Raw genomic sequence first — 26,807 nt, 5'->3', positions numbered from 1 at the left:
ACCTTTGGAGTCCCTAATGGGTGTATTTATCGCAGTCGGTATGATCATGTGTCTGGTTGACTAGATTTACTAGTGGGTGGGAACTACCGAACTGATGTGGGTGTTACTGGATTGTAGCTAAGTACTGCCTTATGTTGCGATGAACCACACTTCGCTATGTCATGCCACTCATCATGCATATCATACTGTTGTTATTATGATGTCCGTCTGTTTTTCCTAAAACAAAGTAAAAAAACAAAACAATCGGTGCAAGTGCTGTGCAACAACTGAATGTTGTGGGCAATTTTTTCAAGTGGGCTTCCGCTTAGCCTTGGGCAGTCTCCAAGTTCCCTTCATGTGTGGTAAAATCAAGTCACTTCCAAACAAGAAAATGCCTTTGATCTTCCCAGAACATGGGCACCTGCCTTCTCCAGGGTTTTTGGTTGGTTGCTCATAGCCCTGGCTTATAGGGACATCTCTCCCTTCTGTCCTTAATTCTGCTGGCCCTTCATATGTGATTTGTTCTTCCTATGGTTCCCCATGAGCTGTTCTGCCTAGTTGACTTCTGTAGAGGTGTCAGAGTGATGTGCCAGGGGAAAGATAAGGTTGGGTCAAGGGTTTATAGTGATAATACCGAACTTAAAAATCTCAAAAAAAAAAATCTCGAAAAAAAAGGCTGAAAAAAAAATATCGAATTTTTTTTATGACGTTTTTTTTTTTAAATGGGGGGGTTCCCCCGCAACCCCCCTTTTTTCTATTTTTTTATTTTAACCCTTTTTTTTACTTACCTGACCCCAAAAACACATAAATAAATAAATAAATAAATAATTCGATATTTTTTTTTCGAGATTTTTGTAATTCGATATTATTTTTTCGGCCTTTTGACTGACCACCTGGGTCAAGGTTGGGCAACTCACAAAGCCTGGCGTGTGGTCCAGGGAAGTGAAGCAGGGTAGGAGTGTGGCCAAGTATTCTACAACTACTTCTCCTGTGGTTATTTCAAATGGTATTCCCAGTGCTCTGGCCCCTCTCCTACTTGTCTATCTCGTATAGCCAGTGTAGAGGAGCAGCTGAATGCTTCTGCAGCAAGTCCCGTCCCTCTCCTACCTATATGTTGGAAGCTAGAAATCGTGCCATGCATGACACCAATGGTTGTGCCTATTCTGCGAAGAGTCTTTGAGTAAAGGTGCCCATTCAAAAAAACCTATCTGATGTATCCCGGTAGAGATGACAATCTCTTGGAAGAAATCCCCGAAGGAATATGAAGATGAGAGGAAGAGAAGTTGGTGACGTCACAAGAGATGAGCGTGACGCACTGAGAAGAGTGGCTGAAGAAGAGGATGTATAGACTTTATGGAATCTGATGATGAAGTAAAGAATCAAGTAAACTTTCATATGCGAAGTTAAGATTACATGTGTAAAGAGCACTGCAGAAATGCAAGTCGTTTGATAACTGTACAGATGCAGCAACGCAAGTAGACTAAGTAATCATATAAGATGGCTATACGTAGTGAATAGACTTCAGGTGGTGCCACCATTATGTAGAATCTGGACTTCGGTGTCACAATTTTAGTAAGCTTAAGCCCAGGTAGAAGATGGCAAGAAAGCAGCTGGAATCGAGGAAGGACCGAGACAGGCTGTCTGGCCCGGTGTCAAAAGAGGGAGCAGCCAAGAATTAGTTATCGATCCTTGAAGAACAGTGAATGTGAGAGGCTGAGTCATCCCTTGTTAAGGTGCAAAGAAAGAACATTATGAGTGCCAAGTTTTATTCATTTAATACAATTAAAGGCTAGAAAATTAGCCGAATTGCGATTTCCTGCCACGTGGGCTATGGCTAGGAATAGAAAGTGGGCATGCAGCTCTAGACTTAAGATAGTGTGTGCTCACACTCCCATACATTCCCAGGAGCATGGATACTTTGCAAGGTCAAGTTCAAAGGCAATCTCCATGGCAGAAGGCATGGGTGATGAAAGATGTTGGGCTAATTGGGTGGGGAGACACGGTCAAAGTCCACACACTGACACCTGGGGTACTAGCTTACGTGCTGCTAGTGAGCCAAATGTTTCAGAAGGGCACAAGAATGCCAACCACTTGTAGAAGGGCATATAATGAAGAGCCTTATAGTTTGATAGTCAATGATGAGCTGTGTGTCAAATAACTGTTGAAGATTACTTGCACTAGGGTTGGGCATAAGTGGTGCACCTGACTGTAGGGACCCAATCACAACCCGATCCCCTTATAGAAGTATACTTAGATGTTACCCTTAAGCCAACCACAACTCAACTCCCTGTAGGTTTCTCTTAGTTGCCACATAGTATGACATCACGTATGACAAGTTTATACTACATAAAAGTAATTTTTTATGAAATGCTTTGAGTGAGTGAGATTATGCTGTGCGGCGTCCATTGATGTCCGTTTTAACTCCCTGTTTTAGACCATTGAAAATAAAACAGTAAAATGACTTTGCCACCTTCCTGAGTTGGTTTGATTTTTTGGTGTAAGAGTTACTCTGCATTCCATCTGCTGCACAAGATGCTACTTATTTAAGGGCCATAAGCTCACCACTCTAACGGCCATTCCTCCTCTTCGCCCACTGTGGTTAATCCTCTCTTTATCACCTTTCCATCACACTTCTTGAATCAAAAGGTCCTCAAACCTTCCATGCCTTTTATCAAAGGTTTCTTCCTTGGGTTCCAATTCTCATCACAGTTCTACCAACCTTGCTTTCGTCTTCTTACCCACATTTACTGTCCTTCTCATTCTTCACCCCTTTGTGTACTGTTCTCACTATCCTGCCTTCTTCACCCATTTTAGAACTGACCGCCCTGCCCTAGACTTCTCTGCTCCTTTGCCCACCAATCTCTATGTTACTGTCATCCCCAAATGCTTCAATCCAGTGGACAGCCCCCAATACACCTATCTCACTCGACATCTTCTGCTTTCCAGGCACCTTATAATTGTATTATCTTTGTTATTTTATAACGCGCTTCATACCGGAGACCAGTTTCTAAGTGCGAGACTGGGATTCAAACCTGTGTTGATATGTATTATTTTGCTTCCAGGACAAAAGCGTTTCCCCTGAGTTATCCTCCTGGCCTTCTTTGCTCCTCTCAGCACTACCCTTCTTTATACGAAGGATGGGGGTTGGAGGCCTCCCCTCTCGGACCCTTGGCCTCTAGCCCCAATACCTTTCAGGCACTTAGGCTTCTGCTCCAGCCACCCCTCTGAACTCTGAAGCTCCTGCTACGGATCCTCTGTGAGTCCTCAGGTATCATTAAGTACCAATCCTCTGGGTCTCTTCTCGACTCTTCTGAGATTTGGGTAGCCTCCTGCTGTCTTCTCCACCCAGCTCCAAATTGGCTCCTCCCTCGTTCCTCTTGTCTCAGCTCACAGATACCTTCTGCACCCTCTGTGACAGACTGAGACCGTGCATTTTGTAGTGCTGTATTCCTGCATTCCAGGGTCTCGCTGGTGAATAAGAATTCAGGCAGGTGTGTTGGCTGGGATGGGACAGCAGTCAGGCTCCATCCGCTGGGATGGTTTACAGCCAAGATATGTGACTTTTAATTGGTTCATCCCATCCCCTGTTTGGTCTTCCTCCTCTACTGTAGTCTGGCTTTCTGTCTTTCACCCGGTTGAGGGATCTCAGGTGTGTTTCATCAGGAAGTTGGCATAGGGATTGGCTAGTGGGCCCCAACCCTGTGGATGGCTTCAAGTTCTGATATGGAATTTTGGACTAGCTGCTCCCTCCTTGTGTGATCTTCTCTTTAATTGTCACACCTCCAACACTGACCCTGAGGTGGACTCCCTTGATCTACCTGTTCATCGCTGTCCAAGAATGGAAGCCTTGTGGGATGGGCAACTAGGTAGCATTTGAGGTTCCTCTCCTAATTCAGGTGCCTCCCTTTTATGCAATGCACTTATGAGGGATTCCTGAACCCATGTAAGGGGAGCCAGGCAGGCATCCTTTGCAGAAGAACCTTTCCTTGCTTCAATTAAAGAAGGCAGTTGCTACAGAGTTCCGACTTTCAGCACAATCACAAATACTGCATTCTTGCGAGAGCATGATTTCCCCTCTCACATATGGTCTATGCTTCTCAGGTATATGCATCTACAATCCATTAAAAATAAACTTTCCGGCGCAGCAGGAAACCTGTGGGGACAGTGCAGGGTGATCTTCAGGCCTCCTTTGACTGGTTCCTGCCTTGGTATAGGGGTCCACTGAGAGTGACCAGGGGATCCTCCTCATACTGCCCTGGGATCCATCATCCTCTAGGTTAGGAAGGTACCTGGCCCCCTTGGTCACCCCTCTAGGGACCCCCAGAAATAAGCATGGGGCTTTGTTAGACTCCCTTTCGAGCAGAGAGTTATTTCCAAAACCCTGTGCCCTGTCTATCAGTTTCTTTAATACCACCTCAGGTATTCTCTCTGCTAAACGGAAGCTCTCCTAACCCTCTTCCTCCCTTCATTCCAGCAGCAAGGTTCTTCTGGTCATAGCTGACTTCCACATGGTCTCCTAGGGTGAGAATCCTTTTCTTTTCTTCATCCCCTCCACAACACACTTTTTAATTCTGTACCTCTTCATCTTTTATTGGCTTTCAACATAGACTCTTTAGACTTCCAAGCTTTTTCTGGGGCCTTCCTTCAGTAAATCATCTATAGGTAATCTGCTGGATTTACATCAGGTCAGTGGTATGAATGCTCTCGAGGAGCTTCAACTCCCAAGTTTGAAAATGCAGCATTCTGCCAGGTGTCCACTTTAACAGCAGTCTGCTCCTTGGAGTTTAGCCTCCCACGCTTCTCGTGTGCGGTTTTCACCCTGGATTTTCCCTTCTATTTCCAGCATCTGTCGACAACATATTGCCCCAATCTTGCATAGAGCTGTTGCCTTCCCCTTTTTCTGTTCTCCTGTGTAGTCTACTGGTCATGACACCCTCAAATTGGCTCTGCTTGAGCCACTGACCAGGTCAATGAAAAAAAGGTTTCCTGACTTGGCGCTCCACTATATCATCTGGGAGCACATCATCACAGTGGCTAGCTACTCTTTTCACAATGCCTTTTCTTTTACTAACCATGTTTATCGTATGTGGCTTGTGTACATAGTAACAAGCGCTGGCAAAGCCAATGGATTTGGCGTTTACTGCTGTTCTTTGTATTTAGCATTTATAGGCACCAGGGTGTAAGAAGGACAGTGTATAGTTTCAAAGGAGGATGCGATAAGGTGTACAGTGTGCAAGCAACGAGAAAGAAGGAGAATAGAGCAAGGGAGGACATGATTGAGAGGGGGTGCCATCGATGAAGAACAAGAAGAAAAATGAGCGATAAAGGTTGTGAGTGAGAGAGTAAGAAATAAAGCGAGAGCGTGAGAGGAAGGATGAGAGGGGCAGAGAGTGGGATTGGGTTGGGTAGGTTGTAGAGACAGTTGGGTTCATGGGGAAATAGAGGGTAGGGTGTATGGGTGATGATAGAGAGTGATGGGTAAGGTAGGTGGGGATAGATTGAGGGTATGGTGGGGGAGTGGAGATAGGGTGGGAGTAAAGAGAGTGGAGGAAGGGTGGGTGGAGGTAGAGCGAATGGAGGTGGGGTCAGTGAGTGCAGGTAGAGAGCATGGAGGTAGAGCTGATGGGTAAGGGTAGGGAGAGTGATGGGGTAGAGAGAATGGCTGGGGGTAGGGTAGCTGGGCAGTGTTATACAAGGTGGGGATGGGTGGTGTGAGTAGAGAGTGGAGGTAGGGTATCTGGGTAGGGTAGAGAGAGTGGAGGCAGGGAGGGTGGAATAGAGAGTGGAGATCAGGTGGTTGAGGGAAAAGAGAGTGGGGGATAGGGTGGGTGTGTGGTCGCAAAGAGAGTGGAGATAGTGTGGGTGGGTGGGGAATGGAGGTAGGTTGGGTGGTGGTAGAGAGAGCAGAGGTAGGGTGGGTGGGTTGGAGTAGAGAGAGTGGGAGTAGGGTGGTTGGGTGGGGGTAAAGAGAGTGGGAGTAGGGTGGGTGGGTGGGGGTAGAGAGTGTTTGTTGTAGGGTGGGTAGGATGGGGTAGCGAAAATGGGGCAGGGTGGTTGGGGTAGAAAGACTGGGGGTAGAGACATTGGGGGTGAGGTGGGTGGGGGTAGAGTGAGTGGGGTAGCATGGGTGGATCCGGTGGAGAGAGTTGGGGTGGGTGGATGTAGAGAGAGTGGAGGTAGGGTGGGGGGGTGTAGAGGGTAGGGGTTGGGTGGGTGGGGATAGAGAGGGTGGTGTAGGGTGGGTGCGTGAGCATTGCGAATACTCCAACCTACTCCTAAAATAATATCTATTAAAGTGACAGTTGCTTTGCAAAATTGTTTGCATTTGTTAATACGGTAGAACTGCATATCTGCGAAAGGTGAGCGGAAAGAGTTGTTAAGGTTTGCGCAGTTCTCTGTGTGCATTTGGTTTTCCATTGGATTAACTCTTGGGGAGTGGCTCAGTTGTTAACAATCTAGAAGTCATCCTAGCAAAAAAAATGGGATTTAAATCTTGAAACTCTTTTAGACATTCTTGTTGGAAACTTACATTAGGTTTCATTGCCAAGATTTAGTAAAAAAGAAATATATAATGTTGAGAATATACAATTTGTGCAGTCAATCATTGTGGGAGGATTTAAGAGCACCTGCACTTGACGATTTGCCTCTGCAGGAGAGGTTAGGATTATCACTGACTCAAGAACCGGTTACAAGTTCTCCCAAATAAAGCAAATCACGCTGTATTTGAAATATCAGAGCATAAAGGTTCAAGTAAAGCAATCAGCTCTCCAAATGTAGTCCAGGATCTAAGGGCAGCCTTCGAAAGTGGCCTGGAGTATATTTTAACGGCAACAAATATAAAAAGGAAAATAAATTACTGCTTCACAAAGAGCAAAGTCGGAGTTTGGGAGACGTTGGGCCTCATCACAAGTTGGGCAGAACAGTAAAATGCGGCGGTAACGCTATTACCGCTGCATTTACTGCTTACTCCCCCCCGCACCGGACCGAGTTGTTGTAACACTAATTGCGTTGGGCGGTATCCTGGTGCAATAAGCGCAGGGATATCGCCCAACTTGTGATGAGGCTCGACGTTGACCTTTATGAAAGTAATGAAGGTAACAATTTGTCACGTAATGCTGAGTTTAGGTTGTGGGGGGTTGGTGGGGTCTTCTAACAATGTAACTCCAGTGGTAAACTACGATTCCGTGTCACAATGCCTTTGTACAATCTATAGCAATGAGCCCTGTATTGGCTCATGCAATGCAATCTCAGCTACTAATAGAGAGTCCATTGCATTTTGTGTCTGAAAATGGGATTGCACGCACACCAGAGCCTGAAAATCAGAAAGGCATACATGACTCTACATTATCAGCTTTTAGATTCACTGGTGAATGTTTTTGAATCATTGAAAGGAGACGTGCAGGTGCATTCAGGAATCTTAATGGAACTAACTTAAGAAGTGAGTGGATGCGATTCATCGTTGATAGTTTTGCGATCTGTGCTAAATACAACAATAATAGAGTCTGGTCAAGAGCTGCAGAAGGAAGTAAAAAAACAGGAGCTCAATATTAATGATTTGCATGGCAAAACTATGGAAATCAATCAATTAATGGAAACATGAAAGGAAATGTTTTAGTCCTTACAGATAACGCATAGCAACGCAATAGCAAGGATGAGGTCATTGAAATTCTACCCATGGTTGAGGAGTTTAATCAGGTGTTGGATGATAGTCTGCTCTCAGACTCAGTATTGGGAGAGTTTAGGAGAATGGCTCAAGCAGCCAATGACTCGGAAGGAGAGGGAGAAAGGATTGTGGACTTAATCGAGTCGCATGTATCAAAAAAGACCATTTGCAACGGGAGGAAAAACAAGCTTAATGGTGGGGGCCTGGAGCCCTCATCGTTACATCCGGAACCTAAGCCAAAGAATCAAAAGGGTTGCAAAATTAAGGACTCAGTAAAAACAAACTTCTTCGAGTAATGCCACTTGTCAATAGAGAGGTACTTGAAGATCATAAAAGGCTTGTAGTAATTTGGAAGGATTCAGAACAGCAAGCTAGCATTGGAATATAAAACAGAAAAAGTCCAGGCTCCATTCAAGTGGAAGCTTATATTGTATAGTCATCATAAAAAGTCCAGGTAGCACCCTCTACTATTTCAGAATCATTAGCAAATCAAGGCTCCGAGATTGTTTTAGGAGAAAATGGAAAAGATTTACGACGAAATCCATTGGCAGTCCTCCTCTTATAATTTGGTTCAGGAGCGTCAGACAACAGAAGATGTATGGATCAAACTATTTAAAAAAGGAAAGGACACTAAAGCTCTAAATCAAAGTGCTATTTGGTCAGCATCTCTTTTCAACTAATGATATTGAGCATGTTCGTTTCCCCCATGGAAATTGTACTTTCATAGCTAAAATTGGTTTAAAAACAACATTAGTTGCAAATGCAGTATTAGTGGTAAGCACTGCGCTTAGAAAATTGGGGTATGAGATTTCATCTGAATCAATCACTAACGATGCTAAGGATAATAATCAGAGAAAAGAGGTGAGAGGTGAGATTAATAAATCAGGTTGATATCTATCCCGAAATTGGACCATTAAACACTAGAACATCATTGTTAAGCTAATGACAGTCAATTTCGCTGAATGAGAACAAGACAAAGGTTTGGTCTCTTTTACAAGATATCTTAACCCAGATTTTTCAGAAGATGGGGTTCACTGAGGATACTCTTTAGTGAACAGAACATTTCGACTGTTGGGCTGGAATATGCAGGGTTCCAGGTCTTTTAAGAACAAAACAATGAGAGAGGCAATATTTGGCAGCTATGATCTAATTTTGTTTTATGAAACCTGGTTAATCCACTGTTTTAAGGTGGATGGTTTCTTTATAGTTGAACCGTTAGCGATTCAGAGTAAGGGAGGGCATCCAGCAGGTGACCCCCTGATAGTGATGCAGAATTGAATAGGTACTAAATTTGAATTATTTCAAACTCAAGTCTTGTTAGCCGTCAAAATAGCAATGAGTGGAAGCATGCCTCACAAAGAAACAGTTGTGATTAATATTTACTGGAACCCCGCCTGTTCGGACTCAACAGTTTTTTTGGAGGATCTGTTTGTTAGGGGCAATGGTTTTTGGGTAGATGGTGGTGGTAGTAACGACCATAATATGCTGATAGGTTCTTTTTCCATTAGACCAACAATGATGGAAATAGGACATTGCTCTGATTTGAGGGTGAATAATGGTACGGACAGAATAGTAAAATTCAGAAAGGGAGGTGTTTCCTTGAATAACAACTTAAAAAGAGCTGTTAATAGTTAAACTGAATTGGAGATGAGAACAGCATGTGATCTAACTAAGCTTTTGGATTTTCTGTGCGATCTTGACCCGCCAGGAACCCATAGCACTACTTAGCGCCAAATTTATAAGCATTCCTTTGATGAGGAAACATGGTTTAAGAAAAGAGCCCTGAGGAAGTCAATTCGGCACTTAAAACATGTGACTGAAACACAGCAAGCTTATCAATTTGTATTGAGGAATTGGGGTAATAGCTTTAAATACTGGTCTTGGTCTCATAGGTACTTACATCATCAGCAGGAATGTTGGGACTTTTTGCGAACAACAACTCATGTAATGTTTGGTCGCCCCTGAATTCCCAGAGCCGCCTCCAAAGCAATCCAAAGCAATGTTGTTGTGGAGGCAACTTGGTGTAACTATTTTGGCGCCTGTTATATGAGACCCTCAACATCGGTATTTAAACTGAAATCGAATATAGCTTGGAGGCTGTACCTGAATGAGGATACTATATCAGATTTAATTTTAAGATCATCATCCTCCAGGGCAGTGGGACCGAACAGTTTGAATAATTCCATTCTTAAATCAAATGTAGAACTCTGGTCTAAAAACTTGCTAGCTCTTTTTAGCAAGGTCTTGAAGAGAAGGCGCTTCCCAGAATCTTGGAAATCTGCTGTCGTTATCCCTATCTATAAGAAGGGCAATCGGGTCGGATCCTGTTAATTACTGCCCGATCGCCGTCTTGGATGCAGATAGCAACATTTTTGCAGGGGCTGTATTGAGGTAGTTAGAATCCAGGGCACTTGACAAAATATACTATCAAAACATCCAATAGGTTTCAGAAGGGGCCTTTCCACTTCACTTAACGGCCTAGTAATGAGTATCGTGGGTGGAAAGTCTTGGAGGAAGGACAGTCCCACATTGTATAGCGCTTGGATAGATTTCTCCAAGGCTTTTGATACTATAAATAGGATCTGTGGTCAAAGTTGGAAGCCTGGGATCTGCCAACATCTTTGTTAGCAATAATCGTAAGTTTCATGATTCCAACCTCCAAGTAAGACTGAATGCGTTGGGCCATTTGACCGCTCTTGTTCCAAAGAGGGAGGGGTGAGGCAGTGGTGTATTATTGCCCTGTACCTCTTTAACCTTTATCTCGCAGACCTAGCAGAAACACTAAAACAACAATCACTAGGCAGTCCTAAGGTTGGCTTTCATTCTCTATATTGTATTGCCTACGTGGATGATATAGTTCTTCTTGACTATACACCAATAGGCCTACAACGCCTCCTGTCTGCTTTTGGTGATTATGCCATAAAAATAATCTACAAATAAATCCAGCAAAATCAAACATCTTAACCTTTAAGAGGCCCATGAAGTCTACTTCTACACCAAATTGTAAATGGACGCTATTGGATCATTTGGTTCCCTTGACAAAAGAAATCACAAATTTAGGCTTTAAAATGAGTTCTTATACAATGCATGATCAGCTTCAGTTAGAAATGGAGAATAAATTGATACAGCTGGCTTGCCAAATGAAAATGTTATGTAATTCCTACTGTACATTTTCAATAGTACAGTTGGTAACATTTTGTAAAACAAAGGTAGTTCCTTCATTGCTTTATGAATGGAAACAAAATCTCAATCCCAAGCAATTTATTGGGCTAGAATAGAGGGGTAAATATGGCGGAAGGTTCTGAGTATTCCTCAGAGCCTTTCAATGGCAAGTCTGAGGTATGAGCTGGGGCTACAATCTTTACAGGTGTATATTGATTGGAAAATCATTTCACTGCACAGATGTATAGTGGTGCCTCAGAAGACCTTCCTGTATGAAGACATTGGGTCTGAGTTAAATAAGGGGTCCAGCCCAGTTTTAGTTCAGTTTGAGAAATATGTCATTAAAATGTTGCTGCAGCGTGATCGTACAGTGACTGATCTGATTGTGAACCCTGTGGGTGTCGAGGAGGCCCTGGCTCAAATGGACTGAATTTGAACTATAACAAAGATGCGTTAATTAGTACTCTCAAAATCCTGGTCTATTCATGACAAGCAAAGAGATGTTTTACCAATGTAACTTAAACGTTTTCCAAACTCAAAATGGAGGTCGGAATTTCTAAGATTTCTTTTAAATATACTCTGTATGGGCGACATCCAGTCAATTCAGAATAAGTTTTCCCAAGGTGCCAATATTTGTTCTCTTTGTGACGAGATGACAAAGCAGTCTTTAAAACATATAATGATAGTCTGTAGGGGCTCCATGGAGACGAGAATCAAGCTGCTTCGCCCGGTTTGTAGATAAAATAGTTTGGTTGTCCTCTGAGACTTTTCGGGAGAGATTGATAGATGGACACGATGTCTGTCTCACCATTGAAGTGTTGTAAGTGTTTCAAGTTTGGGTTTTATATAAAAAATTGAATTTATTTTATTTTGTATAAACAAATGAATGTAATGTTTTTACATCTGCTTGTTAAAAGTAACTGTGAAAAGTCGTATTTACGGCTAGAACACAATAAAACATTTTTTTTTTAAAAGTAAGCACAGTCTTTTTTTATCGGATGGAAACGTCAGGCCAACTGGTTTGAATGTATCACGAGATACTCATTCGCATGCCATTCACCAACTGGGCATTCCCTTACTGACGTCAAAGAGGGGAACGGCTCTACCTTATGGATCTCTGCATGCATGAACATGTACCCACAAGTTACCAGGTAGGTTGCTGCATGGGATCTGTACCCTAGCAACAGTTCCACACCAATGCTTGAATACTTTAATCATATGCAGTCTAAGAAACAATGCATTTGATCATATTTTCATTACATGTATCTTTAATATGAATTAGTTGTTTGCTTACCGGCAGCGGGGTATTTCTGTCCAGGTTTGCAGGAGTGTAAATGTTAAGGTACAGGCAATCTTCTGAGTATTTCATTTCAGGGATTTCTAATTTCATAAGCGGCAATATGTTGAGCAACCTTATATCTTGCACACATCTAACAATGATAAAGAAAAATATCTTGTTGGACAGAAAATAAAAATAGCAAAGTCTTAAATATACAGAGTACTACTTCGATAGCATTGCTTTGCTTTTTCTCATGTTCTATGACACTCACATGTTTATGGAAATACAGAATCCCTCATTTTGACCGGCTGAGCAGGGCACAGAAGGGAAATAACGTTGACATGCATTCTTTCCACTTCCTAGTGAAAAGTGCACAGAGGCACCAGGAGTTCACGTAAGGGCACACAGTGGCGGACCCAGGCATGCGATTAGCACATCATTTTAACTGATTCCCAGAGCGTGTACAGTACACTGATAACAGTGTGCACAACGTCATGTCCTGTGATCAATGGCCGTCAATTTCTTATTCCAGCAGATCAGTGGCTGATGGGAGAGAAAGGTGTGAGCGTTGGTGATAAGGTATGAGGAAAGCAGGTGGGAGATTATTTCTAAAGAACATAAAGAGCATGTCAGTTGGAGTAAGTGTGTCAAGGCACCAAAGCGCCCTTACTATCAATACTGGAGGACAGGAAAAACCTGATGTACAGATGTAAATTCAGAAGAATAGACTGTTAGGCTGTTTGCTAGCTACACGAATACTGCAACACCAATACCAAGAGATGTGTCATTTTAATGTTTACAACATAAAGTGGTCCTTCTCATTCACTGAAGACATAAATGCATGTGATTAATGCAGTGAAGATTTTTGGGAAAAAGAAAGCTACATTTTGACACAGTAGCTTGACAGAATATCAGAAATGGACAATAAGTCAGGGACGTAATTTGAGGTTTGCCATTTTTTTAAACATAAGCCACTGCTGACTGCGAGGGTCCCTACAGCCCCTGCAGTGCGACAGTCCCGGTGCAGTCTTCACCCATCAGGGTAAAGGCTGGGTTTAGGATTGCAGCGCAAGAAGGTAGCGTTCAGTAGGGGTTGGAGCTGACCCTGACATGTGGCACGTGTTACATGCCACGTTCAGCTGTAACAGCTTCTCCTCTGGTTACCTCGCGGCTCATATACAAGAACCAGGAAGCTCTCACAGCTTCCTGGTTTCTGTTTTTGAGCAGCACGGAGGAGCCGAGGGAGGCCTGGAGTGATGGACCGAAGCTGGAAGAACAGGTAAGAAGGCTTTTTAAAAACAAATGTGATGTGTATTTTGCATGTGTGAACTGCGTGTCAGATATTATGTATGCGCTATGGGTCAGTGAGTGGTGGGTGAATGAGATGAAATGTGATAGTGTGTGCGGTTGAATCTTATGGGTGGGTGGGTGTGTGCCTGTGTAGGAAATGCAGTGAGCGTGGATGTAAGAGAAGGTGTATGAGTGAGTGACTGGTGGGTGAATGAGTATGAATGCGATACTGTGTTTCAATGTTCTGGATGGGTACGTGTCTGTGTAGAGAATGCAGTGTGAGTGGATGCGATAGAAGGTGTATAGGTCAGTGATTGATTGATTGATTGATTTGTTTATTTATTATGCACCTATAAACATGTTTTTCAAGGCACAACAAGGCAAGGAAGGGTAAGAAAGGGAAGGCAAGAAAAACAATCTTACTAGGCCTTGTGACATTCAGATTGTGCAAGTGCACAATGCAAAGTTTAGGGGAGAGGGTGCAGGGGGAGTCCAACCAGGAAAGCAGGCTCTGACTTAAATGCCAGGAAGACTGGGACAACAGGGTGCAATCCCAGCCAGGAAGTGTAAGGTAGGCCAGGTGGTAGTGCAAGGTGTGCTAGGCGGCAAGTGCAGGTGGACATGCCCGAGGGGTGCATGGTGTCTTGTAAGACTCAGAGAGCGCTAAGCAGCCAGTCAGTAGAGTCGGAGGAGCAGGAGCAAGGGTAGGTTAGCAGGGCAGAGGGAGAGAGAAAGAAGAGGCGAAGAGGAGATTCTTGAGGAGCTTTCGGGAACTTAAGGAGATCCGGCTCAAGACGGAGAGAGGCAGGGAGGCCGTTCGATAGGGAGGTGAAAGAAGGGAGGCCACACTGGTAGTTGTTTATTCTACAGAGCTTGCCGGTCGCCTAATCACTCCGAGCTCAACTCTGTTTTTTTCTTAACTGCCACTGTCCGCTGCGGTCACGCGACTCTCATTCAAAGGATAACACGAGAGCACGCGCGACCGCCGCGAGACAGCATAACATTCTCTACACATCTTCCCCCTCCAACAGGGCAAATACATTTTTTCAATAATGCTCATAACAGTAACGTAAAAAAACGTAACAAAACGACAGATAAGTAATCAGAAAAAATGTGTCTGAACTGGACAGAATAGAAAGTCAACAGTAATGCACAGCTTGCACATGACCTGAGAAACCTCAGAGTCCAGTTTCATAATGCATATCTTACACATGACATGAGCAACTTTAGTGTCAAGTTTCGTAATCCCTCATCCACACCGGCTTAGATCTAGCCCTATGTGAAGAATCTTCTTTGACCTTTGAAGGTCATCTTCTCTGACCTTCCCACCTGTATTTTCCATGTTCTCATCTGGCACCCCTCTTTTCATCTCTTCATTCAATTTAGGATTATCCTCCTCCACAGTTCTCAACTGTTCCTCAATTTTACTCTTTTCCCCATCACCCGCTCTTGCCAACCTTCCTTTCGACCAAACTTCACCACCTTCCAAAACGACCACATTACCTTTTACTGCATATCTTCTTCGGACCCAGAAATCTACTTTCCACACACTTGTTCACTAGTCTAGGATTTTTGACATATACTTTTTCCCCAACCTTCCATTCTCGTTCCTTCACTCTCATCCTGTCATCAAACAGTTCCTTATTTCTTTCCTGACTCAATGTAATTAGTTACATAATATGATTCCGATCAACATTAACCAATTTGGCCATTCCCAGCCATCCTGGACAAAGCCTTGTCCCAGGCTCCCTTCCTTTCATCGAAACAAATGGAGATACCCCCGTCACAGAATGTGGCGTAGTGACATAATTCCATGTCAGCATCCTTAATACTTCCCTCCATGGTTGTCTCGATGTCATGGCCATCTGCAGGCCCCCTTTTATGTACCTGTTTATTCTTTCAACAAGTCCATTGGCTTTAGGATTATACAGAGCAGTCCTTGTGTGTTTTATGCTGTATCCCGCAAGAAACTTTTTCATTGCCCCAGACACAAATTGCACCCCATTATCCGACACAATTTCAACCAGTACCCCCTCCTTAAGAAACACTTTTTCCAAGAATCCAATCAACTCCTTTGCCGTGACCTCCTTTACAGCTTCACACTCAAACCATTTGGAATGAAAATCCACCACGACAAACACAAACTTCAAGCCTTCTCCCAGACCCGCTACAGGACCCATTATGTCCACCGCTAATTTGCTCCACGGCTGGTCCGGTACCACATTTGGAATCATCGGAGCCTCCCTCACCACTCTGCATTTGTCACTCGTTTGGCAATTTATGCAATCCTTGACATACCTTTCCGCACACCTATCAATCCCCGACCACCAATAATTCTGCCTCAATTTCCTCTTCATAGCCGCTTCTCCAGGATGCCCCTGATGAGCCAGCTCAACTAGTACCGACCTAAGGGCATGAGGAGGAACAATACACCTCCCTCTCCTTAACCTATCATCACATAGGTTTAACTCATTTTTCACTTCCCACCAAGTATTGAATTTACAATCCAAGTCCTTTTTTTCTGGCCACCCCCTCACCGTCCAACTTTTGACTAGCTTGAGATCATCATCAGAATTTTCTTCTTTTGCCCATTCCTCCTTACTAACCGCACCTTGTAACTCCGCTACTACTAACTCCTCCTCCGTCTCTCTGTCTTCCATAGGTTCACCCCTGAGTGGTAGTCTGGAAAGGCAGTCTGCCACAACATTACGCTTCCCTGGCAAGTAGCTCACATCAAAGTTAAAGTTTTGGAGTCCAAGACCCCACCTGCTTATTCTTGGAGAACCCATGGCCCATCTCCCACTCTCAAACATCTGAACCATGGGTTTGTGGTCCAACCTGACAACAAATCTCCTTCCCCACAAGAAGAATTTAAAATGATTTACTGCCCAAACCATGGCCAACATTTCTCTTTCAATAACTGAATATTTGCTCTCTGCCCCTCTCAGCATCCTAGACGCAAATGCTATCACTCTCTCAGTATTGTCTCTGTCGTACTGCACTAACGTCGCACCCAGTCCCAACATGCTCGCATCTACTACCCAAACAGTCTTGTCCTTAGGGTCAAATCTACCTATGGATGGTGCCTCACCCACTGCTTGCTTAATACACTCAAAAGCCACATCACATTCAGCAGACCATTCAAACTTCACTCCCTTTTTGAGTAACATTCTGAGGGGAACTGACACTTTGGCAAAATCCTTTACAAACCTATGATAATATTCGGCCAAACCTAAAAATGATTTCACCTGCTCTTTATCTTTTGGTACAGGTGCACATCTCACTGCTTCCACCAAATTTATTTTAGGCCTCACCCCTTGCTCATCTATCTCATGTCCCAGATACTCCACTCTATGTACCGCAATCTTACACTTGCTCCTCTTCACCGTCAACCCTGCCTCGCTCAATCTGCTCAACACTTGTCTCAACACCTCATCATGTTCTTCAGTAGAACTAGCATATATCAGCACATCGTCCTGGAACACAATAATGTTCTTTACTCCACTCAACACCGTCTCCATGACCCTTTGGAATACGGCTGCCGCCGAGGCAAGCCCAAATGGCATCCTGCAGTATTTGAATGAACCAAACACCGTGATAAATGCTGTCAGGTGTTGACAATCCTCCTTCAGCGGAATCTGATGGTAAGCTTGTGAAAGATCAATAACCGAAAACACTTTGGCATTGTTCAGTACTGATAGCTGGTCACCTATTATTGGTAGAGGATGTCTATCCACTAAGATGTTCCTGTTCAGATCTCTCGGATCCACACATAGTCTAATATCTCCATTGGCCTTAGCTGCTACTACTACCGGCGATAGCCATTCCGAACTTTCACTCTTCTCTATTACTCCCCTTTGGAGTAACAACTCCACTTCTTCTTTGAGTTTCTCATTTAATCCATGAGGTACCGGCCTCACCCTGTGCACTTTCGGACTGGGTCCTGCCTTTAGTTGAATTTCATGTTCAAAACCCTTCAACATCCCTAGTTCCTCACGAAACACCATGGGATACTCCTTTTCCCATTTATCCTTCAGTTCAGCTACATCAACTGGTCTCTCCGCGTTCGCCTGTATTCTAATTCCCAACTTCCACTGTTCTTCCCATCCTAGGAGTGAAGAACCTTCTTGGGTAACATACACCTCTGCTTCGCAGCTCCTCCCTTTATATTTGATGGAAGCCTGGAACATCCCTATAATTCCAATTCTAACGTTTCCATATGCATACGGTTCTATGTTGTGCTTCTTCAATTGTGTCACGTCTCCTTGCATGCAACTCAGAAATGTCGCCTTTGACATCAATGTCCATGGTGAGCAACTGTCCACCTTCATTGTCACCACCCTTCCATCGACCATGAATACATCTGTAGGCGCACCTCCCTTGCTTGAGACCTCTGTTACTTCCAGTACATGCTTCGTTTGGTTGCTCTTTCCCATTTCCAGATCCTCACCTTGTTCAGACATTCTTCCACCTGCTTCAATGCTCTGCACTGTCCCTGATTCACGACAAACTCTTGCGAAATGCCCTTTCTTCTTGCATTTTAGACATGAGATATTTCTGGCTGGACAAAACATACTTGTGGAAATATGACGGTTACTACCGCACTTGTAGCACTTGATTTCCTTGTTGGAGACTCCCTTGCGAAATCCCTTCACTGCAGCCACCTCTCCTTCCGACTTGTCTCCCTTCATAGTGGTCATATATTTATGGGTCTGTTCCATACTTCTTGCCATGTCTATGCCGACTCCAGTGATGCATCTTTAGATAGTAGCCTCTCTTGTATCTTTATGTTATTCGTGCAACAAACCAATTGGTCCCTTATGACAGAGTCAGTGAGCAGCCCAAATTCACACGTATGACTAAGAGACCTCCACGCTGCAATGAAGTTTTCCACCGGCTCCTGTGCATCTTGTACCCTTTGGAAGAACTTGTGTCTCTCAAATGTTATATTTTTCTTGGCTTCAAAATGAACTTCCAACTTCCTTTCCGCCATGGAATATTGGTCCACCTCCCCCTGGCCTTGCTGTGGAAGATCAGGTAATCCATCATAGACACTTCTGCCTTCGGGTCCCAGATTGTGCAGCAGGTTCGCCTCTTTTCTCGCTGCTGCAAACTTGTCCCCTCCAATTGCAATCAGGTACGTGTCAAACAACTTCTTCCACCTGTCCCACCTTATAGGTGGAGCACCAGGTTCTGACAGGAACGGTGGCGGGGGTTGCATACTAGCCGCAGCCATCTTCTTGTGTATGGTGCCCTATTCACATCAATTATCACCACATGCGTTACTGCACCCTTATCTCCAATCCTACTCACTGTTATTCTCTTTATCTCCTACTATTCGTCAGTCCTATATGCTTAAATGCTCTTAGGCAACTCTAAAGTGTAGAGGGCGCAGGTTCACTGTATATGAGTATTTCCTTGAAACACAGCCTTGTGTGAAGCACCTTCCACCTCTGCAGTGACTTTACTGTCCTCTGGGAGGCACTCTCCCTGTGAACCCTGCAATGACCTGAATGTCCACTAGGGGGCTCACCGCTGCGGCAGCTTTAATGTCCTCAGACACACTCCCCTCTTATGATGGCCTTTTGTTGGCCCTGAGTTCCTCTCAGCAGTACCTCCTCCCTGGCTGTGCCCCCAGCCCCCCCTCTCCCTGCTCCTCACCTTCTTGTCCTATGAGAGGGGGAGTGGGTGGCAACCACCAGGAGAAGCAGCCTTTTCTTGTGTGGTCACTCGCTCGAGTGAAGGTGGGGAGAACGTCCCCCTTCAGCGCCACGCTCCGAGGCGCCGCGGAGACAGTCCCTCTTCAGGCCCCCACCTCTCCACAGGCCTTTTCCTGTCGCCGGGCCTGCCCTCCGTGCCACGAACGGCGCGTTCTGCGTAGAGGGAAACGTCGCCAGGCTCCGCGGCAAGCTCCGTGTGCCTCCTCATCGCCACTTGAAAGAAGGGAGGCCACACTGGTAGAAGAGGTAAGTTGTTTATTCTACGGAGCTCCCCGGTCGCCTAATCAATCCGAGCTCAACTCTGGTTTTTTCTTAACTGCCACTGTCCGCTGCGGTCACGCGACTCTCATTCAAAGGATAACACGAGAGCACGCGGGACCGCCGCGAGACAGCATAACATTCTCTACAGGAGGCTTCTCCAGAGGAGAGAGATCTTCCCTCCACTCTCTAATTGGACTAAGCGACTGACCCACAGAGAGTTAGAGGTAGATGAGTGGAGGGCTCTAGCAGAAAGGTATTTAAGAAGAGAGAGTTGAGGATAGTGAGGGCCACAGCCCCAGAAATCCTTGTGTACAATGCAGAGGGTCTTGAACTTGATCCTTGCAGCCACCGGAAACAGTGGAGGGATTTCAGGGCCGGAGAGATGCGGTCCCTGGGCTGAGGCCAAGGATTAGTCTTGCAGGCCTGTTCTGGATAAGTTGCACAAGGCGAACAGTAGAGTTAGGCAGATTGAGAAAGAGGCTGTTGCAGTAGTACAGCTTAGAGAGAACCAGGGCTCTGGAGACAGTGAGCTTCTGGGGGAAGGTGAGGAAAGGGAGAATACCTCTGAGAAGGTGCAACTGGAAGTGGGCCCTGTTCTGTGATGTGGGGGCAGAAGGAGAGAGTGGAGTCGAAGATTACCTCAGAGTTAATTGCCACACAGGAGGGTGAGAGGAGAGGGCCCAAGGAGGGCAGCCAGAGTGAGAGCTGAAAAGTGGGAGCAGGGGTCCCAATGCGGAGGATTTCTGTTTTACTGGCATTAAGGCAGAGATTGTTGGAGGTGCAAACTGCTTGAATAGCAGATAGACGGTCAGGAATGAGCAAGGTGAGGGAGGAGGCCAACGGTAGCCTGAAAGAGAGCTTTGTGTCATCCACATAACACTGAAAGTTAGAGGAGAAGGTAGAGATCAGGAGCGCCAGGGAGGCCAGATAGACATTGAAGAGCCAGGGTCAGAGGATAGTGCCCTGGGGAACACCACATGTGGAGAGAGAGGTGGTGGAGAGAAAGGACCCAAGCTGTACCTGGGAGGGTCGGTCCGAGAGGAGGGGCCTGCCCCATGATGCTCAGGTTCTTGCAGAGTCGGTTAATCAGGATGGCGTGGTTGATTGCGTCAAAAGCAGAGGAAAGGTCAAGGAGGATGAGGACAGAGGGAGTGCTTGAGTCGAGGTTAGAGAGCAAATCTTCACAGGTGTTCAGGAGAGCAGTTTCCGTGCCTCCGGCTGCTCTGAAGCCAGACTGATGGTCATGGAGACAACCAACAGATTCAGTTAGCTGGGAGTTTGCCCAGGAAGGGAGTGATAAAGATCAGGCGATAGTTAGCCAGACAGGAGGAGCCGGCAGAAGATTTTTTAGTATCGGGTGCTTAAGAAGAGAGGGGAAAGATCCAGCGGCAAAGGAGTAATTACAGAAATCGGCCAAGGTTGGAGTGAGAGAAACAATGTTGTCCTTAATGGTCCTGGAGGAGCAAAGGGTCACCTGTTTGGATGACACTTTCATAGACCGGACTTGTCTAGAAACATCATCAGGTGTTATAAGAGAGAGGGAGAAGAGAAAAAGAGGAGGGGTGGCCAAGGGGAGCCTAAGAGAGGTAGAGGGAGAAAGAAGAGAAGCAGAGGAGAGTGCAGACAGCAGACAGCATGTCCTGGGTTTTACCGGTGAAGTGGGAAGTCAGAGCCATGCCGAGGGCCTGGGTGGGAGTAGAAGAGGTCGAGACTGCAGTAGGATTGTCCAGCTCCTTGCAGTTTTTAAAAAGTTTGCTGTGTTATTAGAGGCCACAGAGATGCAGGCTTGAATATGGACTCTCTTTTTTAGAGAAGATGGCGTCTGTATTGACTTTGGATCAGGCGACAGGTGAGTTTGTCAGAGGTTGCGCCGAAGCTTCCTACTTCTGCTCAGCTACTCTGCACTTGCATTTCGGAGCGGCCAGCTAGGATTTTAACCAAGAGTTGCACTTGGCGGGAGGCTTCAGGCGGGTCCTCATGGCAGGGGCAAGGAGATCAAGAGTGTTAGAGATAGAAAGGGGAAGGTTGCAAAGGGTGGCGTCAGAGTGGGAGTCAGGTGCAGGGATAGGAGGGTGAGAGAAGGTGGAGGTAAAGGCAGCCACTGACACTCGTTTTATAGGTCAGTCCAGTGTAGTCGAGTAGTAGGAGGATTAGAGAGGGGGACATCTGAAGAGATGAGAACATCAAGGGTGTGTCCGGCTAAGTGTGTCGGACCATTGGGTAGGATGGAGAGGGAAAGAGAGTTGCAGAGGCTGCGGAAGAGCCCAGAGGATGGGTCTGGGGAGTTGAGCTGGATGTTGAGATCCCTAAGGAGGAGAACCTTAGAGGAAGAGGAAAGGAGAGAGGAAGTGAGGTCAGCCCATCCAGAGAGGTAGAGGGTGACCTGGCCAGGCATCCTGTAGAGGTGGCCAATGTCAGAGAGAGGCCAGGAGAGATAGAGAGCCTACAGACCAGGCATTCAAAGGAGGAGAAGATCCAATTGGGTATGATGGAGGCATGGATCCTCACAAGAAAGATCAGGGCCACTCCGCCTCTGGGCCTGTTGGGTCTGGGCTTGGAGAGGATTTGTAGCCCTCATGGAGGAGAGTGTCAAAACTTGTGACAAAGCTGACCTTGAACCATGTCTCGGTAAGAGCGAGAACATCTAGGTTCTGGAGTTCAAGGAGCTGGCAGATGTCGGAGGAGTGTTAGACAGCAGAGCGAGAGTTGAGAGTAGCTACGTGGAAAGATTTTTGAAAGATTTCTGGCAAGAGGTACAGGAGAGAGGAGTACCTATAGGAAGTGGCAGAGGAGCCGATGTGAAGGGAGGAGGTGGCAGAGGAGCCAGATAGGTGGTAGGAGGGGGTGACACAGGGGCCAGAGAGGTAGTAGATGGCAAAGGAGCTTGCATGGTGCAAGGAGGAGGTAGCAGAAGAGCCAATGAAGAGATAGAGGTAGTAGATGGCAAAAAAGCCAGCTAGGTGGAAGAAGAAGGTGGCAGATGAGCCAGTGTGGAGATATAGGGAGTAGCATGAGAAGGAAGGAAATTGATGAGGCGAGGGAGGTGCCTATCAAATAGGAGGAGAATCGTCTGGGAGCCCTGGACCATGACGTTGTAGTTTAGATACACATTAATGGTGACTCTGCAGGGCAGGAAGGAGGCCATGAGGATCTCCCACTGGGTGCCACCATTAATAGGAGAGGAGGAAGAAGGAGACATAAGTGAGACCATATCAAGGGTCCATAGGCGCGAGATAGGAATGATAAAGAGGTTGTCGGTGAGAGTCTTTCTGGCAGAGGCCCTGACATAAGTGTCAGCTATGGGAAGGTCTGGGCTGGAGACCAGGGTATCCCTCATGAGTTTCTTCCTTTCAGACTTAGTGAGAGGGGTAGGATAGGAAATAGATTAGCAGTTAGAGAAGCTTGGGCAAATTGAGAGTGCTATAGAGGGTGTGGGAGAGGAGGGAGAGCACAGGGGAGAAGAGGAGAGAAAGGGATGCACAGCAAAGAGCTGCGCCACACAGAAAACACAGAGGGGTCTAGGGAAGGGACAGGGGAGAAAAGAGGGAGACAGCAAGAAATAGCAGAGCACAGACGATACGAGTCAACAGAGGGCAGTAGAACAGTCGTGAGTGGAATAGTGCTGAGCCAACCGGGATCAGTTACGACCTAGAGAGGAAAAAGGCCTTGAGGACAAAACAATAAGCAGTGTGACAGGAACACACAGCAACATCTCACCTAGAGGGACAATGCAGAAAAATGCATGAGAAATGCAAATAAATAGTAGCGAAACACCAAGGCATAAGTACATCTACCCGGGAGAGGGGAAAACCTAATGGGTGTGCAGAAACAGTGTAGAATGCATCACACGTTGAAAGGAGTAAACGCGAGGTAGGGCAGGTTAGTGAGGGGCAGTGATTACTGCGCCCCCGCCCAAACCTTACCTACCTTATGGTCACTGCTGGTCGACAGCTGAACTGCATGCTCAAACTCCCCTTTGCCACTAAACACCTGAGTCGCACAACACTGCACCCTTAGCCTATGCAGGCTTTGCCATGGAGGGTCCGATCCTCGGTTCTCAAAGGGTATGCTGGGTGGCTGTATTGCAAAGTGCTATGGATCAATCGGCCAGCATCTCCTGTGGCCCTGTGTCGCACAGCACCACGCCAGTAGCCTACGCAGGCTTTGTGAGTGAGTGGTGGGTTAATGAGTAGGAATGTGACAGTTTGTGTTTGAATGTTCTGGGAAGGTGGGTGGGTTCTTGTGTGGAGAATGCAGTGCAAGTAGACGTGAAATGTGTATGGGTGAGTGAATAGTGGGTGAGTGAGTAGGAATGCAGGTGTGTGTTAATGTTCTGGGAGGGTGGGTGCTAGTGTAAGTGCCTAGGACACTTGGGATCACTAGAGCATTTTGATACATCTTTTCATGACTCTGCATGTTTTACTGATATTTCTGGGCAAAGCCAAGTTCATGTGTGCCATTACCTGGCTAAACTGCCATTTTGGTACAGCCAGTCTAGCCATTGCTTAATTTGACATGACATTTATTACTCGCCATCTTTGATAAAGCATGTAGTATATGTAGTATTACCTCGCTAGACTGATGTTTTGGTGTAGCCGCATGTGTATTTCTTACTGTAGCATGACTTTTTATTAACTGAGCATCTATGATGCACAGGATGATAAGTGGGTCCTTGCTTACATTGACTAGACTGGCTTACATTGGAACCAGTTTGGACATGTTTTCTTATTGTGACATGTCACTTTTAATGCCCTCTTTTAATGGCCTAACCAACAGGAGTATTTTCTTACATATAATGGCAGAGACAGCTTTGTGCCTAATGCCAGTAATGATACTATAAGAAACATCTCAAAGCGAACATGAGTATGTTCTTACATGGAAATACTAGCATATGTTGGTGGAGCCAGAATGGAAATGTATGGGCATAGCCAGCATGAAAAGGTTTTTTATATTGGCACATATTGATGACAATGCATTGAGAAATGTGCTTGTGCACGTTTGGTGACTTGCATCTATTGTACACTTTTTTCCATGAGTTTCCCTAAACCCTGCAAAACCAATTGCAAACTGTCTGGCATTCCACCCATTTTTTTAAGAGAGTGTATTGTGTAATCCACCATTATAACCCATTATTCAAAACATGTTCTCATTGGAGGGGGAAGAATCCCCCTGGTCCCACAAACCCGTTTTCGTTAGTTTGGGCCCCCTTGCTATGCTCAGTCTCAATCACATATTTGTGGCAAATATTAACGCCCTCCAATAAAACAACTCACCAGGCACCACTGGTGGCTGTTATGTTTTGGGTCCAGGAACTGCCCTTTTCTTTCTATTCTAGGTGAAACATTTAAGCTTTGATTAAAAAATATATTTTCTTCTTTCACTTGGACTAGTGCATGCCCCTGCAGTGGCATACTCATCATGGACATTGTGCATACGTGGTGGTCCGGGCCGGCCCGGGGTGTGGGCTGACCTGTGCTTTGTTAAGGAGCTTGAGGTGAGGCCCTCAGCATGGTTTGCAGGGGGGCCCCCAAATTTTGAGCTACGCCACTGATAGGGCTCTGCTCACCTTGAACGCATTCAAGTGTGATGTGAAGGGTTGAGAGGGCCTGCAAACTCGACCAGGACCCTGTTGTGGTACAACACTGTTTAAGAAAATAAGTGTTGGACACAGATTCTCAGAAGTGAGAGAGCAATGGAGTGACCCACTCCTTCCCAAACCAACTCCTTCTTGCAAAGGGCTTTGTGAAAGCTTCTTTCACGGGCCGTTGCTGGAGGGCTGGGGGGGGTTAATAAATAACGCAACTCGCACATTGAGCTCTGAAAATCCTAGATGCATTGATCTCCAATCTTATGGGAAGTGCAGCCTCCCCTCGCCACACCTCACCCTGTTATAAAAAATTGAAGAAGAGTCATGAATCAAAGCCTAGGACATTAAGGTGGTATGTTCGGCTCTGGGTTGTGGGGGGAAACATGTGGTTGCTTGTCATATAGCTTAAAGATATATGCACACAGAGACGGATGGCCTCAATACAATTCTTCTATCGTAGTTGACTCATAGATACATTTATAACCAGGGAATTTTCTTGATACTAAATCCTGGTCAATGTTTTAATTTTCAGCCCTTGATCGTGGAGCATTTTGTTCCTGGGTAAACAGAAAGTGCTTGTCTCACTAGATCAGTGCTTTTTTTACTTGTTGAACACATGTATGCCACATATAATGAGTACCTCTGTGTCCATTGATCTATAGATGTTTCATACACTAGCTGTAGACTGCGTTAGAGATTTCAGTTCCCCTGTTACAAGTACTGCATTATGTATGTTTTACATATAGGCTCCACGCTGAATCTGGAAAATGACATTCCCCATATGTGTGATCATGGAAACACGGGTGTAAGACGCATTAGAAGGTTGTGCGCCATAATTATCTGTGATGTCACTTGGAGCGGGGTCAAATTACATCACTTCATCACTTCCACTACCCCTGGCATTTTGGTGAAATGACCCCCCTGCAATAAGTACATGAGCATTTTAACTTTGCCTCCCTTATTATGTAGTTACGCAATGATTGTTAGATGAGGCACATAGATGCAGAGCAGAACATATGTATGATAGACCCACAGTCTCCATCCTATAGTTAATGTGTGTGACTGATCTGATCAAGCCTGCAAAATCAAACAAGCATCCATCCAAAATGAGAAGTTGCCAAAAATGCATTTTTTCAGTTTCTTTGAGTGATAATCTGCGCTGGGGAAATTGATTTTCAGAACCTAATTTCTCAAATTTGACTGCTTTTATTTTTCTCATTTTTGCCTAGAATTTGAAGCTTAGCCATCCAAATGTTTTTAGTGAAAATATTTTGACAAATGCACCAACTAACAGAAGACATGACCTCCCAAAAACCCCACGAATGTATCTATATGTGTGACATGCACAGTATAAAAATATATACGGAATAAGGAAACATATATATATATATATATATATATATATATATAGAAGGGTACACAAAATGAAACACAAGAGTGAATGCATGGTGTAGGAAAAGCGGGTTTATTACATGTAAACAGCCAGAAGGGGTTGGTCAGCTTTGTGAAGCTGAAAACTCCTTACCGTGCTCAACAAAGTTACAGTTTTTGGTGCACAAAATGAGATAATTTACATAATTACACATACCAGTTACAATGTAATCCCACAATCCCCATCGGCTAACTCTATACAAGAAATCTAATCATCCCTTACATTCTCTAATCCCATTGTATACATTTATTAAACACATTCCCCTTCGCACATGATCACATTAAATAGTCAAAATATACACTGCTCATCAATGAATTGACAAGTTATCCATTCACGTTTATAAGGATTAATCGTCTCCATTTTAATAGTAATTTCAAACAATTCTAATGAAGTAATTCTTATGAATCAGAATAAAGAAAATAATTAAATGTTTG

The 26,807-nt window shown here is 45.0% G+C and overlaps 1 protein-coding gene across 2 annotated transcripts in view; it reads right to left on the bottom strand.

Annotated features, from left to right (window-relative positions):
- The window catches only part of LOC138455244 (fatty acyl-CoA hydrolase precursor, medium chain-like), an 820,182-nt gene that overhangs the window by 648,043 nt on the left and 145,332 nt on the right, over positions 1-26,807 (bottom strand). For both annotated transcript variants that reach the window (XM_069607092.1, XM_069607093.1), the window contains exon 4: positions 12,099-12,234. In XM_069607092.1, the coding sequence (XP_069463193.1) occupies positions 12,099-12,234 (136 nt within the window). The remainder of the gene's footprint in view (positions 1-12,098; positions 12,235-26,807) is intronic.

The sequence above is a fragment of the Ambystoma mexicanum genome, chromosome 1p (genome assembly GCF_040938575.1).
Source record: "Ambystoma mexicanum isolate Mex_15411 chromosome 1p, UKY_AmexF1_1, whole genome shotgun sequence".
Lineage (NCBI taxonomy): Eukaryota > Metazoa > Chordata > Amphibia > Caudata > Ambystomatidae > Ambystoma > Ambystoma mexicanum.
This window is presented reverse-complemented; position numbering and strand designations above follow the sequence as displayed.